This window comes from Pan troglodytes, chromosome 4 (assembly GCF_028858775.2).
Source record: "Pan troglodytes isolate AG18354 chromosome 4, NHGRI_mPanTro3-v2.0_pri, whole genome shotgun sequence".
Lineage (NCBI taxonomy): Eukaryota > Metazoa > Chordata > Mammalia > Primates > Hominidae > Pan > Pan troglodytes.
Genome location: NC_072402.2, coordinates 60,105,867 through 60,124,987, shown reverse-complemented (window position 1 = coordinate 60,124,987; position 19,121 = coordinate 60,105,867). Strand labels below are relative to the sequence as shown.

Below are 19,121 nucleotides of genomic sequence, written 5' to 3'. Positions count from 1 at the left end.
CAATGCTTTTACCTGAAACAGACTAATGATATTTTCAGGATGAAATCAAGCTTAGAGGCCTGAATTCTTTAAGTGATTTTTTTTCCATCAAGTGACCAGGTTTTTTTCTTTTTGCAATTGACTATGCTTGTCTTGATCCTCTTCCCTCCTTTTCAAAATGGTTCAAAAGTTCTCTTTGTCATTTATTATATTTATGAATTAAAAAGTGAATTTTAAATTACCTTTGAATTTTGATAGTTATTAGCTTTAGGGACCTTCATTAGTCCATTCAGAAAATTGCTTTCCCTGACTTGAGTTCAGTATTAATTTTGTACTCTCCAGGGTTTATTAATGTGGTCTAAACCTGAACCCACTTAGTATGAATCCATGCAGGAATAGTATTTAGGGTCTGGAGGTGGTTTGTGGGTTGCTCATCCCTATGTTGGTGGCATAGGCTCCTAGGAGGCGTTGGGTACTGGTGTAGTGTGCTGTGCTTTGAGGCCGATCTATGGGGCTTTGCGATCGCCATGGGTAGGGCATCCCCCCTTGGGCCACATACAAGGGAATTGCCTGAGTTGGGCAGACCCAGGTTCACATGCAGCTGGACACTGAGTAAAACTATTTAGTTTCTCTGAGTTTCACTTTCTGCCTCTGAAAATGGTGGCAATGATTACTTTTATTTCAGGGTTAAAGAGAAGAAAATGAGACATGCGAAGTGCAGAGCACAGGTGTGCACAGTGCAGGCGCTTCTCTGTGATGATCAAGTGGCTGGACGGCTGCCCTAGTTCTCTATTTTAAGTGGATGCTGGCCTTTGCTTTTTGAGACATTTTGCTCAAAACAATATGAAAAAGTAAATATTAGAGCAGAGAGGGGGAAGGGTAATCAACAAGTAGGTGGAGACCAACAGGGAGGAAGGAAAGGGGAGGGGAAGAAGTTAATGGGGAGTTAGTAGGGAAGGCCAGGGTGTGGATCCCAGCAATGAGAGGATAAGAACCCAATAGGCCACGTTGACCAAATTAGCATTTTCTTTCAGCATGTTACGTGTGCCAGGGAATGAAGAAAAACAGGCCGAGTCCAGTCTTGAGCGACTTCTAAGCAGCTGTCCCTGTTGCCCTTCAGCCTGTCTCCTGTTCTTTCCCGTACACCATGGCTTCTGTTTCCTGGGGAAGGGCCCCTGGAAGACAGAAATCGAGTTAATGTTTTTGGCACATTCATGATTTCAAAATTAAATAAGGTGCTTTCTTTTTTCTTTTTTTTTTTTTAAGGGAGAAAATGTAGCCTTTGGATTCCTGTTGCTTAGTGACTGGGCCTTTTGTATAATTAGTCTTAGAAGAGACAAAACATACTAAGAATAAGAGATTGGATTGAGGAAAGGAAGGCAAAGTTCAGGTACAAGGACTGGATGGGGTTGGACTGGGAGCTCTTGGAGCCATGGCAAGCCCTGTGGGGACCTGAGTTTGGGGTCAGGCAGAAAGAGGGAAAACGGTAAGGAGGCCAGACAGCTTCTTTAAAGGGAGGGCAGGGCCTTGCCTGGTTAAAATGGCTGAGGCAGTACAGTGTATGAGGGCTTTTTTTTCTTTCTTTCTTTTTTTTTCCCCCTGTCTCACTTTGATGGGTCAGAAGTTTCCAGGAAAGTTCTGGTTAAAATGCCTGAGGCAGTACAGTGTATGAGGATTTGCTTTTTTGTTTTGTTTTTTTTTCCCTCTGTCTCACTTTGATGGGTCAGAAATTTCCAGGAAAGTTGTTCTCCCTGCAAATGAGAAGCAGAGGAACATGGAACAGAGAAGTTTAGTGCAGTGCAAGTGCATCTGCTAGTGTGCTGGTTGAGTTTCAGCTTGCAGTGTGTTCTTAATATGTGCTCATGGGCTACATGACTAGAGAGATTCACTACTGTCATACTGTCATTCTAGAAAAAAGTTGGCATTGAAATCGTGTTAGCTTTTACTGATGGAAATAGTTTAATGATATGCTGTGTAAATACTGTGATGCTTTTGAAAATGGTGCTGATTTCTAATTCATAATTTATAAATGATTTTTAAAAATTTGAGCCTTTTAAGGTAATATTAATGAACCTTGTCACATGATTAAATTCTTTTGTTTTCATTGTTTTATATTCATTGCAAACATGAGTAACATAATTCCTCTAAAATTGAGAATATATGTATTATAAACAAAGACATAGTTATTTCTTGCTTTGGTCTTTTCAGCCTGAGCATCCTTTAGAACTGCGAGATGGCTTACATTGGTTAGATACAAAGAAAAAAGGTAGGAGGGGATAGAAGTGAATTTAGGACATTCGATTTCTCTGGAGCTAGGACTGGTGATGGAGAAGTGGGGCAAAGTACCTTTCTCTGAGCTTGGGAAATTGCACTGATATGAAAATGAGCCCTGTTGGGAATTTTCCAGGTACAGAATCAGCGTGGGAATCTAGGAGGTTTTGTTAACAACAAATCCTAAAGCAAAGTAAAAATATTGGTTTAATTTTCCTTTTAACTCTCAAAACATAGAAAGGAAAGGACCCTTTTCAACAATGTAGTAGGGTCAAGTCTCCATCTCAGGCCTCAATACACTAATCCACTCAATCTGTGCCCACAAAGAGGGTAATAGGTCTCCTGAATGAGGATGCCCTGCTTGGAAGGGAGAATGGGACGTGCCAGGGCTGGCAGGCATGTGGAGGTGGGGTCTTTGCCATGAATTAGCTGTGGGACTTTGAACAAGTAGCTCACCCTCTTGTTTGTAGAATGGAGAGACTTGTATAAAAACTCTTCTAAGACCTTTTTAGCTTTATTAAAAAAAAAAATTTGAGAGCCAGCTCTGCCCTTCTTACCTGGGAGGTAGCTCTGCCTTGCCTTCCCCAGAGGGCATCTCCAGGACTGGAGTGTGGGAAGGTGCCCTTGGGCTCCTGCCTCTCATTTAGGAATTAGACCTCAGGGTTATTAGTTCCTGAGTGCACTTTCTGTCCTGTGGAAGAATTCGAGTAATCCACCAAACTAATTCAGTAATTAAGTTGAACTCTCAACCAAAACTTCACTCTCAACAGGTAAACCTAGAGCTTACTCTAGGATCCTTCCTGCCTCCTTCACAGAGATCCCCTGAAGAAGAAATAGCTGCAGTGTGTTGGAGGCTCAGCCTAGGGGGCACTCTGGGCTCCTTTTGCCTGTTCGGTATCACTGTATTGGGATGTGGTTGAAATCGATTGCCTCACTTTAAATAATTATTTTTCCTGTACTTCAAATTCATTTTTTTAAATTATACTTTGAGTTCTAGGGTACATGTGCACAGCGTGCAGGTTTGTTACATATGTATACATGCGCCATGTTGGTGTGCTGCACCCATTAACTAGTCATTTACATTAGGTATATCTCCTAATGCTATCCCTCCCCCCTCCCCCAACCCCACGACAGGCCCTGGTGTGTGATGTTCCCCTTCCTGTGTCCAAGTGTTCTCATTGTTCAGTTCCACCTATGAGTGAGAACACGCAGTGTTTGGTTTTCTGTCCTTGCAGTAGTTTGCTCAGAATGATGGTTTCTAGCTTCATCCGTGTCCCTACAAAGGACATGAACTCATCATTTTTTATGGCTGCATAGTATTCCATGGTGTATATGTGCCACATTTTCTTAATCCAGTCTATCATTGATGGTCATTTGGGTTGGTTCCAAGTCTTTGCTGTTGTGAACAGTGCCGCAATAAACATACGTGTGTATGTGTCTTTATAGTAGCATGATTTATAATCCTTTGGATATATACCCAGTAATGGGATGGCTGGGTCAAATGGTATTTCTAGTTCTAGATCCTTGAGGAATTGCCACACTGTCTTCCACAATAGTTGAACTAGTTTACAGTCCTACCAACAGTGTGAAAGTGTTCCTGTTTCTCCACATCCTCTCCAGCACCTGTTGTTTCCTGATTTTCTAATGATTGCCATTCTAACTGGTGTGAGATGATATCTCATTGTGGTTTTGATTTGCATTTCTCTGATGGTCAGTGATGATGAGCATTTCTTCATGTGTCTGTCAGCTGCATAAATGTCTTCTTTTGAGATGTATTTTTCAGGCTGGGCGCTGCAGCTTATGCTTATAATCCCAGCAGTTTGGGAGGCTGAGGCGGGCGGATCACTTGAGCTCAGGAGTTGGAGACCGGCCTGGACAACATGGTGAAACCTTGTCTCTACAGTTTAAATTAAATAAAGAGAGAGAGAGAGAAGAAAATTTCTTTTCAGTTGTGTAACTTGGAGAGGCTGCACTACTTCATGTATGAATAGTGTTTTCTTCTGAATTGGAAACGGTACTACTTAATTGTTAGGTTTTTTAAAGAGTATATTCACACTGGTCTGTATTGTCAGCCGCTTTTTTAATCTCTATTTAATGTGCACCTGCACTTTCTTTTCATAATAAAATCGTAATATGCTCATGCTATTCCAGATGCAGCTAACTAATGAAGCAGTTTCAGTTTACAGTGACATTTTCGTTGGAAAATGTTTTTCCCTCTGATTATACCTGTTTATTATTTTCTTTCATCTTAAAGCTGTTCCCCTAACTATGAGTACTGTGGGATCTTTTGTTTGTTCTAACAGTGATGTTTTTGACCTTAAACTTCATTATATAATTGCTCCCCCATTCTTTCATTTCCCTCTTCTGTTTTGAAAGCAGAGTGGTGGCAATATGATGTTTATGAGGGGAGGGGGCTGGCAAGGGGGCATGTTCCTCCTAAATTAGCCACTTAAAAAGCAGAGCTTTCGATGCTATTGCCTGTTTTCATATTGATTCCATCATAAAAATGTGTAGTCCTTGTGTTATTTAGATTCTGGGCAGCATTTTTAGTTTTCATTTACACTCCTCGGGTTTGGTTAAAAAACAATGCAGTACAGCCCAGCCGTGAGAATGCTTTAAAATGCTGTCATACTTTGTTACAGCTCTGCAGCTGGTTGTATTGTACCTCTGCAGTTGTTTCTTAGGCAGCTACAAATTACTTAATTTCTAAAGCTATCCTAGAAGTAGCAAGTCTATGATGATCTAACTCTGCTCCAGTAGTTTCCGCTTCCAACATGCTAGAGCTGAAAATTTTGCTCTCTGCCTTTCTTGTGATATTTAAAATTTTGAATATGAAGATAATTGTGAAGCCTGAAAATATGTACACATAATTCCCAGTTTGAGCAGTGTCAGATCAACTGTAAGAACCCAATCATTTGTAACAAAACCCAGATTCTACTTCTAATAATAATACTATTTCACTCACATCTAGCCAACACTTGTAATATTGTTTCTATTGGAAAAATATGTTTCCACTTTCTTTTCGAGTGAACTCAGAGCTTAGGAGCTCAGTGGGCAGAGGTGGGTAGAGGGAAGCTTCCTGGGAACCCCAGAAAGTGGTTCTGCGTGTTAGTCCCCAAGTGTTAAACACTCATGCTGTCTGTCTGTGGATCACTTGAGCTGTTTAAAAGATGTCATATTTTTTTTTCTGTTTACTTCTAGTCAGAACTAGTCAATTGACTTCCATAATTAGCTTACCGTTTTCATAGGGAGGAAAGCACTGATACCTTTACTGTTTGTTAAAAGGTGTACAGAAAAAACTAATTGGAAAGTTGTGAGATGAATTTTTTAAAAAACAAATTACTTTCTTGGGAAAAGATGTATATATTTTAAAACTTTGCAAAGTATTTTATAAGAGTCAACTTTTTTTATTTGGCTTCAGATGTTGGAAGACCCTTGGCATTGCCATTCTGAACATTAACAGCCATTCGCTTCAATTCAGGATATAATCAGGAACTCTCGATTTTTAATTTGTTTTAAGTATATTACTATCAACTTGTTTTATTGCTAATCATCTTTTAACTTTCTTTTGAAGGTGGATCTGGGAAAAAATCAATTTAGTTACATTTCAGTTAAAGGAAGTTATTTTTGTTTTTTAAACTTGTTCTACATTTGTGGGTACAATTTTATGGAGACATAATCTTCCTTGATTACACGTAGCTCTCCTTACTCTTTAAATTTGTACATTTAAAGTATGCTATTTAATACCTTCATTTACCATTTTATATAGTTTTTATTTTTTAATTTTTTAGACAGGGTCTCACTTTATTACGCAGGCTGGAGTGCAGTGGTGCGATCATAGCTCATTGCAGCCTGGAATTCCTGGACTCTCCCGCCTCAGCCTCCTGAGTAGCTGGGAGTACAGGTGTGCGTCACCACACCTGGCTAACAGTTTCTCTTCTTAATAGTTGTAGTGCTTGCTTTGAAATCAGTTATGCATTCAGATCCCATCTCAGCCTCCTGCTGGGTTACCTGGATGACTGTCAGGCTCAAAGATGTTGAGTAACTTCCTCAATTTCCTTGTAGTAAAACTAGGAGTAATGTCCGTTGTAAAGTTGTAGTGAAGATTAGAAACAGTAGATGGAAAGTGCCTAGCATATGTTATTACTATTTCTAGCAGCTACCATTTACTGTTCAGATATTCTATTCCCTGCCCTCCACCCTGCCACCATCTATAGTGCAGTGCTGGGCATGTAGCAGGCCCTCTGAGCATTTTCCGTTGTCACATTGGTCACATGTTATCTTGGAGAAAGCCATATTCAACTCCCATGCAGAATTGTGCTTCATGGACCTATTTCACTTTGCGTCAGGGTAGTGTGCCTGCCCTGACGGTGCTTTGCGGTGTGTCTCCTGTTTGAATCTCCCTGTTCTATCAGTGTGCTCTATACATGCCAGCCTTTCCATAAATGTTCACATTAAAATTCTCACCCTGGAGCCCAACCTTTTGGGGACTTTTAAAAATAGCAACATTTTGTATTATTCACTTAATAAATTCATACTTGGGAAAAAAATGAGTCTTTGGGTTTTTTTGTTTTGTTTTGTTGTTTTCTTGTTTTTTGTTTGTTTTGTTTTGTTTTGTTTTGTTTTGTTTTTTTGAGATGGAGTTTCGCTCTTGTTGCCCGGGCTGGAGTGCAATGGTGCGATTTCGGCTCACTGCAACCTCCACCTCCCGGGTTCAAGTGATTCTCCTGCCTCAGCCTCCCGGGTACTTGGGATTACAGGCGCCCACCACCACACCTGGCTAAAAATGAGTCCCAAATTCTTCTTGGCTCCTCTAGTATGTATGCTTAGGAAGCTTGAAGATATTACATGCTGGCAGATCCTGGGGCCTCAAAGAGATGTTAATACTTATTGCTGTATCTGAGACTTTGGAAAATGTATGCTGATTTAATAAGTTGTAAAAACTTTAGACTTGTTCTTTTTTTTTTTTCTTCTTTGAGATAGGGTTTTACTCTGTCACCCAGCAGGCTGGAGGTGCAGTGCTGTGATCACAGCTCATTGCAGCCTCAACCTCCTGGACTCAGATGATCCTCCCTCCTCAGCCTCCTGAGTAGCTGAGACTATAGACGTGCACTGCCATGACTGGCTAATTTTTTGTATTTTTCATAGGGATGGGGTTTCACCATGTTGCCCAGGCTGGTCTCAAACTCCTGACCTCAACCCATCCCCCTGCCTCAGCCTCCCAAATTGCCGGGATTTTAGGCATAAGCCACCGTGGCAAGCCCTGGACTTGTTGATTTTTAAATTGGTTGTTACGGATGCACATCTGTAATTCTATATAACACAGTGCAGTTTGTCAAAATATGGTGAACTAATTTGGAGTTTGACAAGCTGCAACTTAGTTGACATTCACCCAATTCAAGGCCAGGTTTCAGAGCTTCTCTATACTGGACTCTGTTCTCTATGATGAAAAGCTGGGCTCTAGTAATTAGAGCAAGTAATACTTGCAGAATATTACCAATGCAGGCAACAACTGTTAAGACAGGTCAGGATCTGAGCAGGGAAGGATCCTGCGTACTGGTCCTTAGCATTTGAACATGGGACTGTGGCTTCCTCCAGTACCTTGGATTGAAATCAGATGAAAATATAGTCAAATCACTTGAGATTTTTCTCTTTTAATTTCCTATTCTCTTTATCATTATAAAACATGTATTTTATCACTACACATTCTCAGTCTTTCTGAATTTTTTTTTCCTTTAGTTTTACCTGTTACACTTTCCTGGTCTTTTCTTTTTTTTCTCTCTCTCTTTTTTTGAGACAGAGTTTCGCTCTTGTTGCCCAGGCTGGAGTACGGTGGCGCAATCTCGGCACAATGCAACCTCTGCCTTCCAGCTTCAAGCGATTCTCCTGCCCCAACCTCCCGAGTAGCTGGGATTACAGGTGCCCGCCACCACGCCCGGCTAATTTTTGTATTTTTAGTAGAGACAGGGTTTCACCATATTGGCCAGGCTGGTCTCGATCTCCTGACCTCAGGTGATCCACCCACCTCAGCTTCCCAAAGTCTTAGGATTATAGGCGTGAGCCACCGCGCCCGGCCCTCCTGGTCTTTTCAACTTCAATTTCTGTATATGAATTGTGAAGCCTGTACAAATATAACAAAGATAAATGTTTTGCAATAAATTATTATTAATTTTTTATGTTGGGGAGATGTCTTTCTCTTCAAGCAGGCAAATGTTAGTGCTTTGCTGATACTGTCAGCCACAGTAGAAATGTTTAAAGGGCCCTATTTTCAGAGTGATGGCTTTTTAGTAGAACTGGGACAGGGGTCTTCCTCTGTCTAGCAGAGTGCATTTCTCTGCCATGGGTTAGGTGGAAGTGGTGTGGGTGGGGCATGTGTGCTCTGTGCACCTGCAGTACATGTGTTCTTGTTTCAGGACTTTGCTGCTTTTCACTTAAAGGTCTCATTTAGAATAAATCAATGAAAATAAATGTGTACATATGTGCACACCTACACGTACATATATATGGATGAAATTTGCTGTTGGTGCTTTTTCATTTCTCAGGTCTTTGAACTATGCCAAAAAAGCATACTGCTTTACATTTAAGGGTTTTGTTTAATATTATATTATTCTGTAGGAGATTTGAAGAAATTTAGAAATAGGGCATCTTCCCTTGTATATTTCACTATTGGGCAAAACAACATTTCCGCAACAAAGTCTCTCAGTTTCTGTACCTCCTCCTACTCAAGGTTCCTGGTTCCCTCCTCAGTAGTACTGTGTTCTCAGACTGCCAAGCCAGGCACTCTAGCTGTTTGTCTCTGTGTTCTGTCTTGCCTTTCAGTATGGTTTAGTGTAATGAGTGCTAGGCACAGTCGGAAAATCTGAATTCTCAAGCTGGCTTTGTTCAAGTGATTTGAGCTTTATTACTACTCATTCCCAAGAACTCAGGAATAGCCTATTTCCTACCCCTAAACATCCTCAAACTTTTGTGTCTTTGTATGACTGTGCTTTCAAGGGAGTGCCTGCCTTCGTATGGCACCTGCCGGAGTGGTCAATCCTTCACCCCCACCCCTGCAACACCCTCTGTTGATACTTCTAGGCATGAGATTATGGAACCGCTGGCATCATTCCTAAGTCATCATTAGGGCAGAGTTAACACTCACTGATCCTTATAGTCCCAAAAAAGGGGCAAATTCTTATTAAAGCCCTTGTACTCCAGGTGTGGGTCTCCCGATGCAACGTGAAGTCAGAATCAGACATGTGTTCGCAATTCACCCCTTCACCAGGCACTTTCTGTGTGCTGAGCACTTCAGCTAGGTGTTTACTCTGGATGACAAGATAATGGGCTAGGCCAACCCTCATGAGGGTGACCTCCAATTGTAGACTGGCAACATTGCCAGGCACCCTCCCTGACTGTGACATGATTCCAAAACACAACCTGTGTTGGTACTAACTTGTTTTAGAGACTGGTTCTAGAGTCTTAATTATTTAGTGAGACTTTCTGAGGAAGTGGGTTTGGATCCTTTATGGGATGTTTTTATAAACAGTATAATTCTCTTAATATATGTGGAAATAATGATGTCACACCTTTTGAGCATGTGAAAACTGCAGTTTCTTGTTGTGTCTTTTTAAGGACATTTCCTTGCAGTTTATTATCAGTTATGTATAGCATCTCTACTTGGAAGAGATGGGATACTACAGATTCTTGGTCAATGTAACAAACACTAGTTTTTGAAGAGAAATTTTAACAAAGGGAGTGTTTTCAGAAACTTTACCAGATTCCTTCTTTTTTTAAAATGAGTAATTATGGTCCTCACTTTAAATTTCAAAGGTATTGAAAATAGTTTGGGCAACTATTTATAATGCCCAAGATTCTGTTTAATATGTAGTTATGTTCTTGGGGTATGTGGATATATAGGTTTTTAATTAATTGTTATTTTTAACTACAGGAGCTCTTACCAAAGTCAAGGAGAGTAGGCGACATGTGGAGGAAGGGAAGATGGAGGTGCAGAAGGCTGACGGCATTCAGGATCGCTGTAACACTATTTCTTTTGCCACTTTGGCTGAAATTCACCACTTCCATCAAATTCGAGTAAGAGACTTTAAATCACAGATGCAGCATTTCTTACAACAACAAATAATATTTTTCCAAAAAGTTACCCAGAAGTTGGAAGAAGCTCTTCACAAATATGATAGTGTTTAATGACTGGACGTTGGATTGTGGACTTTTTCAGTTCAAGGATAATTTCTACAGCAGAATAAAAACTGCTGTCAAAGAGCTATTGCCAGCTATCAGTGGTGGTACAAGGACGGTTTTGTGTTCATCTGAAACCCAGCTGAATTTATAATTATGTAGGAAATAAACAGTTAATATGGTTATATAATAGAAACAGTACCACACATTGTAACTAAATTATACTATGTATGCCTACACTACCATTGTAACTTTTGGAATAATGATTATACTATTTGCCTTATTGCTTTTTGAAGTATGGGTATTTTAGTGCATACTTTGTAGACCTCAAAACCCATGAAGGGTCTCAAAGAAGCTGGCTGGATACAAGCCTGCTGTGGATGCCTTTTTACTCTCATAGATTGGGATTACCTAAATTCAACCTGTTCTCTGTTTACAAACTCCAACTAGAGCAGCTATGCGACCTTGTGCCTTTAGACTCTTGGTTTTTCATTTCTCCCCGTCCCTTCCCCACCTTTTCAAAGTAAGCCACAGCTTTTCTGATTGAAAGAGTGAAAGGCCAGTGCATATAATGACAAACTGATGATAACCTCATATTGGCAGTAGGGGGTCGGGGGGGCGGTGGGGTGGGACGATCAGCTGTCATCAATTTGCACAGCAAGTATTATCTCCTGATAAGATGCTGGTGAATGCAGGGGAGTGAGATTCATTGCTTATCTTTGGATATGAAGTCTGTTAGGGAAGAAACGGTGCCACTATTCCCTTAGATGCAACAGTAGCATAGCCTCTTCACCCAGGCGTCCCAAAAGCTTGGCGTGAAGATTTCAGCAAACATGTCTTACAACATGAGGAGGAGGAGTCTAAATCAGTCAGGGGATAAAAGTATCGAATCATTGACAACACACACTTGGCTTTAGTTCTTAGGAGGGTTTTGTTTTTGTTTTTGTGTTTAGGTTGAAGATTTTCTTTTAATATTCAGTTTTTTGAAAAAAATGGATCTACACTGTTAACTGATTGAGACTCCACTGTGATTCACTCGTTTACTTAAAAACTTTTCAGGGATGTCTGTAAATTTCAGTGTGAATATGTCATGAAAAGTGGTGTTGATTGATCTAAGGAGGGACCAGAAATAATTTTTGCTATTCCAAATACTGAAGGAAAAAGATAATTGATTTATACTATGTTTAAAAAAAAAAGGTATTGATGAGCCCCCCCCAGGACATTTAACCTTAAAATTTATTTTAAATGTATTCTTTTATTATTATAAGGGAAATACAGATGGCTGATAAATACCAAAAAGATTCAAAAGCAGCTTGATTTAAAAAGCACAAAGAGATTCTGGCTTACAGTGCCCCAATCTCAATGTTTTTATAGTTGCTGAGCTAACTAATGTGATTATTGAGTTTACAGATTTAAAAATTGTCACTGTTAGAGTATCTACTGTTTTTATGAAGTCAAACTTATGCTGCCTCAGAAATCCCTGGGTACTGAAATGGTAACATGGAAGTGAAGAGGTCACTTTGAAATATTGGTGAGTCACAAAGATTAAAGAAAAGGATCAGTTTGCAGATACTCAGAAAAGGTTATTGAAATAATTACTGAACAGCACATTTTCTCTCTAAAAAGTAGTTTCATATGGGTTGTATTTTTAAGATCAGATTATCATTTTGATACTTGGTCAAAATTTTGTACCTTAGGTTACTTAGAGCCAGATTTAACATCATGAACATTATGTGGCTTTGTCTTTACTACAGATATGTGGAACTGTAACCAAATATGTCGTCTCTAAAACTTGTTGATTGCAAAATACAGTTCTATAAACAAAACCCATATGTATATATAAATGTTAATTTTGCAGAAGTCTGGAAATTATAACTATAGCATTTAAGTTTGAGTCTGTATTGGACAAATAAGCACTATGCTTTTCAAATGATTTAAAAATTACTTTTATTTGCCTCTTTATTCTGATGGTGGTTGGATTTTTTTTTTTTAATAGTAAAATCACTAAACTTGTGCAATGGTAGCATGGAAATTATCTGAGGTATATTGTATGATTGTACTTTAGCCAGGGTGGACATAGCTTAAATTATAAAAACTAAAGATGAAAGTACAAGGAAGTATAAGTTATACTTATGTAAGTATAAATTCATGCTGCCTACTTCTAAGAGAAATTTCATTCTTCATAACCACATAACATTATAATGCCACTGATTCATACGGGATTTACATTAATTCTATGGGGGAGGACACTAGAATTATTAGTGTTCATTTTCATCTAAGATCTTTATTCTCTAACGTTCTTGGTCCTATTGAAACATTGCAGTATGCAAAACTACTGCAATGTTAAACCCAAGAGAAAAGCCATTATCATGTGTATGCTGGTCATCATGATCAGTGTGGTACAATTTTTAAAAATAAACTATCATGCCCTTCATGCCATTATTTGTCTTTATTTCTATGATTTATAATCCTGACATGTGATGTGTTTGTAACACAGGGTGTGCACTTGAGCCTGGTTTTACTGTTTTTATTAGACAGAGTTGTTTATATGCTGTAACTGTAACGCAGCGAGACTGGTTCTACAGCCATGTGTCGTAACCTCGTTCCCCGTCCAAGCTGTTGTATCTGAAGGTACCCAGTTTGCACCCAGGATGAGGGAACGCATTCGAAAGTGAAATGTAAAGCCAGTGCACGAATATTATAGTAATTGAGATTTTCCCAGGCTTCACTGATACAGTTGTTTTGCATTTATTCATAATAATACAGCAGATTCTTAAATGCCGATTTTTAATTGTCTTAAATTTTGCTGCTGTTCTCATAATTAAGGACTTGAAAAATGTTTTAGTCTGTCAAGTATGTAAAGTTTGTGTAAAAACTTTTAAATGTCATTCTTAAGTTCATTGCCATAGCCATTTTCCATTTATGTCTTCATTTTCCAAAAATCAAATGCCATGTCTGATACCTTTAAGTCCATAAGCATTCAATTTTCTTATTTCCAACTTCTTCTTTGGTTAACAGAATAAGTAAAACAGGGTATTATTTATTTGTAGTCTAGAAATGTTGAATATTGTTTTATTTCCTTCAAAATGTTATGATTAGTGCAGATCAGCCATGTTTATCTTTTTAAAAAATAAACAGGTTGCTTTATTTCTTAGCTTCAATGGAATATAATTATTTTTTCTCCACTCATCAAGGAGGCATTTATTTAATGTGAAGAATTGCACAGAAAAATAGAAGAGCATGTTCTGTCTTGAGCTTCATCTGTAGTTACCATAGAAATTATTCATCAAACACTGTAGCTAATTTGATTAATTTAAAACCATCGTCATTCAGACAGTCCCATGGAGTATCTGCTTCCATTAGTGACATCAGGAATTAAGCACATAGCAGTAAGTTGTGAGTGAGAGGTTTTGAAATAATAGCTCCCATGAGTCCAATACCTGAGACAGAAGCAGGTGCTTAAGTAAAGTACTCGACATACTGTCTGTTGGTTGCCATAAATAGGCGAACTCCAACACACATAAGCCAAAATATAATGGCTACGGGACCTGGCATATCTTGCAAGGGGCCAAAGTCCCATTTGGCAAAGCTTGCCCTCTTTGTGGGGCTTTGTAGTCTTGTATCTGCTTATCTTTACAGATTTGTTTTACATATATGTTTTTTCTCCTGGCCTGCCTTTCTTAGCATCTTGTAATGTCTAGAATGGCCTAGCCATCTTTTACTTCACAAATATACTTGGACCAGTGATGGACATCTGGACAAATCACCTACGGTTTGGGGAGGCTGTGAGAAGGAGAGCTACACTTAAAAGTATGCAAGAGAAGAAAGGACCTTTATCTGGTTGTCCTCACAATGAACCTATGAGGAAGATAATATCTCTAGTTTATAGATGAGTTAAAGAGATCAGTGAAGTCTAATTTCTTTTGACCAAGATCACACAAACTAAATGATGGAGCTGAGATTCAAATTGGGATCTGGCTCAAGCCTATTATTTTTAAACTAGATTACACTGAATGCGATTTCTCTGCTTTTCAGAAATCCCTAACATCTTCCCAAGTCTCCACTCCTGGAATGATAGAGATTCCATCATTCTTTGGGCACTGGGCACAAAAGTACAAAGGGAACTTCCCAGAATCTGCTGTTTGCACCCATTTCTGCTGGGAAAGGTGAGAGTCTGTGCTGCTATGTCTGGTCTCTCAACAGAAGGGCTGACTGCAGTCTTACATAGACTGGGAAGCATGCCAGATGTTACCTTCCAGTATTGTTACGAAGAGTGAGAGAAAGGGTCCAAAACTGACTGTTTCCCCTTCTCTCCAACTTTCACCTCCATGCAGTGCCAATAGAAGCACATTCCAGTTGCCATAACAATGGCCTTGGCAGAACCACAAGTCAAAAATTTGAACTCCAGTTGGTCAGAGTCAGGGTTACTCATGAGTACCACTTGGTCACAGGTGGGACTCAGGTGAGAGCAACAGAATTTGCTGAGTAATAAGCTCTGGAGAGTTTGAAGAGTGGTGGGGTAGACTTCTAGGCAGCGTATAGAGGGATGCTGCTGTGCTAGGGCTCCATGGGCAGGAAACCAGAAAAACCCAGCAGTGGAAGCCAGGCCTCTGAGGTGGGGGAAGTTAATCTGGGATTGGCTCATGGCTATAGCCTTTCCAGGGATCACAAGTCCTCCCTACTTGGCCCTGATCCCAGGATGTCTCAATCCTAACATCCCTGTGTCAGAGCTTCTCAAACTGCCTGCCTGTCTTAAAGGCCATTTCAGCTTCATTGAGTGACTTGTACCAGAAGCATGCCAAAGGCAAGACCAATTGTCCATGTGAAGCCACCTGCAAGGGAGCTTAAAAACAAGGTGTGTGGTATTTTGTTGCTGTGTGTCCCATCAGCCTACCCTGGAATTGATCTCTAAGTCTGAAGTGGCCAGATGCATCAGACCTTATTTTTGCAGTGGTTTAAATTTTCTGTCACTCCAGGAAATGGCTCTCAGGATGGAATTGCTGAGTTGTTGAGCTTCTCTGCAAGCTGACCCAGCATATCAGTGAGAAAGGCAGCAATTTGGAGCCAGAGACCTGGGTCAGATCCTAGTTGCTCCACTCTCTGACCTCAGGCAACTCACTAACCCAGCTCTGACCCTCAGTTTCCTCAATTGTATGATTGACTGACTTAGATTGTATTGAATTATTGAGAGTATTAGATAAACCACCATGTGAAGCCTTAACCATTTTGCAATACTCCTTCCATGACAGACATGGGAGATGATAACAATTTTAGAAGTAGATACTTAATAAATGTTCTATTCCTGAACATCATGTGACCATGGGCTAGTCACTTAACGTGAGTCAGTTTTCTTATCTATAATGGGGTATGCAGTCATCCCTCAGTATCTGCAGGGCATTGGTTCTAGGACACCCTCAATCCCACCCCACTCCCTGCAGATAACAAAATCTGTAGATGCTCAAGTCATAGAATGGCATAATATTTTCATATAACCTATGCACGTTCTCCTGTATACTTCAAATCATCTCTTTATTCCTTGTCATGCCTAATACAATGTCAGGGCTATGTCAATAGTTGTTACACTGTTATATTTTTATTTGTATTTTTTTGTATTGTTATTTCTTATTGTTTGAGGTGGAATATTTTCAATCGTCCATTGGTTGGATCCACAGATGTGGAACCCACAGATACTGAGGGCCAACTATAGAATCCCCTTTGTGGACATATTGTGAGAAATGAATGGCAGGTGGAAAGCCCTGAGCCCAAGGCATTGACAGGAGGGATAGAGTAAAGACCCTCTGTGGTTATGTGAGAAAGGAAGAGCTGCAGTATTTAAATAGTAAGAACATTGTGTCACCTGTACTATGGAAAATTAAGGAGTTCACCCTTGGGTCCCAGGTAGGCAGAGGTTCCTGCTTTAGCCCTGGTAACTTCACCTTCTGCCCACTTTGCCCACCTGGGTCACAGGACCGAACCCCATTCCAGCTTCTTGTCTTGCAGAGCCCTGGCACAGCATCCTTCTTACTCTGCCTGGAAACCTACTTCTCCACTGCTTCTCAGACCCACCAACACCTCCTGTTAGGGTGGGGAGAGGCTCAGCTCTCCAGAGATGGCCCTTTGCAGCAAGGCAAAGGAGCCCTTGGTCTCCAAAAGCTAAGTGCTAATATGTTTAAGAATTTGTCCTGTAGCTCTAACTAGGAAGATCTGAAAAAGACAGCTCAGAACTTGTCTTTATTCACCAAATTAATAGTGGTTTTATTGAATTCTTTTCACATCCTGAAAATATGTACTTGGGACCTAGGACAGAGAGAGGCAGCCTACTCTGTGTTCACGTCCCAACCCTGGCCTCGTGTTACATACAGACATCGTAAGATGATGGTCAATGTGTCACTCTGGGAAGTTGAATTTAGTGCCTCTGAGTGGCTTTTGGGGCAGCCATGCCCTGAATCAAAATATTAGTATAGACCAAGTTTGATTAGGCAACTTGTTTGTTCCACTTTTGTTCAACCCAGCAGTTTTAAAAGAATGCAGAGTCTTAGTTCAAAATGGTTCCCTTTGCTTGAAAAATCTTAAAAACATTGGAGTGCAGTTCAGGATTTACCAAATTAAGGTTCAGCTTAAAGCTGATGGTGCTTCTGTTGGTGTTTGTTCAGAATCTGTATTTTTAGTCACTTTTTAAAAAATTACTTGGCTCCTGTTTGTGAACTCTTGTAAGCCAACTGAGTTACCCAGATGCTAACTACATATTCACATGTGGCTATAACCTCCTGAGAGTGTCAAGTCCATAAGTCTGTGTTCTCTGTATGAAACAAAGGACCTATGGGGAAAGTGAAACCTGTAGTTCCAGAGAAAAGGAGCTTTCTTCACAAATGTTGCTTTTTAGTGGCTCCTATCCCAGAATCAATAGAAAGAAAATTGGACCTTTTAGGTATTCATGCTGACAGGTGGTCTCATAACAAATTTCTCAGCTATCCAAAGGATTAAAAACTGTAGGTATCTATCATTTTTTAAAAAAAACAAGATGAGGAAGCTCTTCATATACCAATACAGAATTTTCCTAAGAAAAATTAAATGAGAAAAAGAGGCAGAGAAATATTTGTACGCTACCCTTTGAGCAAAACAAAGCGAATGTGTTTGCTTATATATGCGGTAGATGATTATTATTATTTTTAGATGGAGTCTTGCTCTGTCGCCCAGGCTGGAGTGCAGTGGTGCGATCTTAGCTTACTGCAATCTCCGCCTCCCGGGTTCAAGTGATTCTCATGCCTTCAGCTTCCTGAGTACCTGGGATTACAGGTGCCTGCCACCATGCCTGGCTAATTTTTGTATTTTTAGTAGAGATGGGGTTTCACCATGTTGACCAGGCTGGTCTCGAACTCCTGACCTCAGGTGATCCATCCGCGTCAGCCTCCCAAAGTGCTGGGATTACAGGTGTGAGTCACTGCGCCTGGCCTATGTGTAGATTATTTATGAAAGTAAATGCAGCAACTTGGTAGCAAGGCAACATTGTTTGCTTTCAGGAATGGGAATGGGGGGCAGGAGAGAAACTTACTGTATTCCCTATTATCTCTTTTGAATATGAACGATTGAATGTATTTCCTATTTTAAAAATAACGAAATGAATGTTAAATTTGACAAGGGGACTAGCAAAAAAAAAAAGAAAAAAAAAGATGTCAAAAGGTGGGTGGAGCTGCAGCTCTGTGTCAACCCCCTCGAGACCTGGAAGTGAATTGTACAAGGCACAGGAAGAACTATCTTGTTTGGACAGTGGACTCAATGATCAAGTCAATGTTCATTGTGTTACTTTGCGAAAATTCAACAGCATTGGGAAGCGGACTGCTAAGAGAATGTGTAATGTAGGCAGTAAAGACAAATGTCGCTGGACCATAGTCTGTTGTTTTATATGGTACTGGGTATTCTTTTGTCTTCTGAACCAAAAATCCTTCTCCTCCTCCCTTCCCTGTGAAGCCTTCCATGAAACTCTAATCCCAGTGTCTTGTCCCTTCTCTGCACTCGGATCACTTTTGTGATGGTGTTTTGCAACTAATTATGTAAGATCCTGGGCTAGTATCGTTTCTTTTTCTTACCACATCGAGTGTTTATTTTGCTCTAGGAATGATACTGCCATTACGTTCATTCTTTGATCTACAGAACTCTCCTATAAAACCATTTTACAAAGAAGGAAACAGGCTTATAGATATTCCATAATGGTCACGTAAAGCGGCAGAGCTGGGAATTGAATGCAGTCACCTGACTCCACAGCTTGTGATCTTAATTCTTTTCCAATTTACTTGAGACTACCAGGCAAACATACAAGCCCTGATTAAGTGGTGATGTGGTGGTCTCCTGGAGGACAAGGCCTATCCCATCCTACACTTTCTCTGGGGTCTCTGGAGCACACTGGGCCCAGAGCAGTAAATACAGCAGAACTGTGGTTTTAGAAACAGAGACCTTTGTGATCCTCTGTGTGCACAATCCTAAATTGCCCTTTATGAAAGAAAGAAAATAGTGATATGCTAGCCCTCAGTGTTGGCATCACCAGCACCAGCAGTCAGCCTTCTTAGGAAGGCAGCTTTTCACAAAGACCTCTGTGCTAGTTTCAGGAGAATGGAGGAGTTGGCTCCAGGAGGAGAGAGCAGCCACAGTGCTGGCTTTGTTCCGCTGTGGGTGCCGCGTCTGTCCACCAGCCTGCGGAATTC

General features: G+C 40.2%; 1 protein-coding gene across 9 annotated transcripts in view; it reads left to right on the top strand.

Annotated features, from left to right (window-relative positions):
• SNX18 (sorting nexin 18) overlaps positions 1-19,121 on the top strand; it is a 131,334-nt gene that overhangs the window by 15,256 nt on the left and 96,957 nt on the right. For 3 of the 9 annotated variants that reach the window (XM_054684365.2, XM_063811233.1, XM_001148882.8), the window contains exon 2: positions 10,178-12,856. The exons of the other annotated variants lie outside the window; for them this stretch is intronic. In XM_054684365.2, coding sequence (XP_054540340.1) covers positions 10,178-10,179 — 2 coding nt within the window. In that variant the 3' untranslated portion in view covers positions 10,180-12,856. Of the gene's footprint in view, positions 1-10,177; positions 12,857-19,121 lie in introns of those variants that run through there. 9 annotated transcript variants of the gene reach the window in all.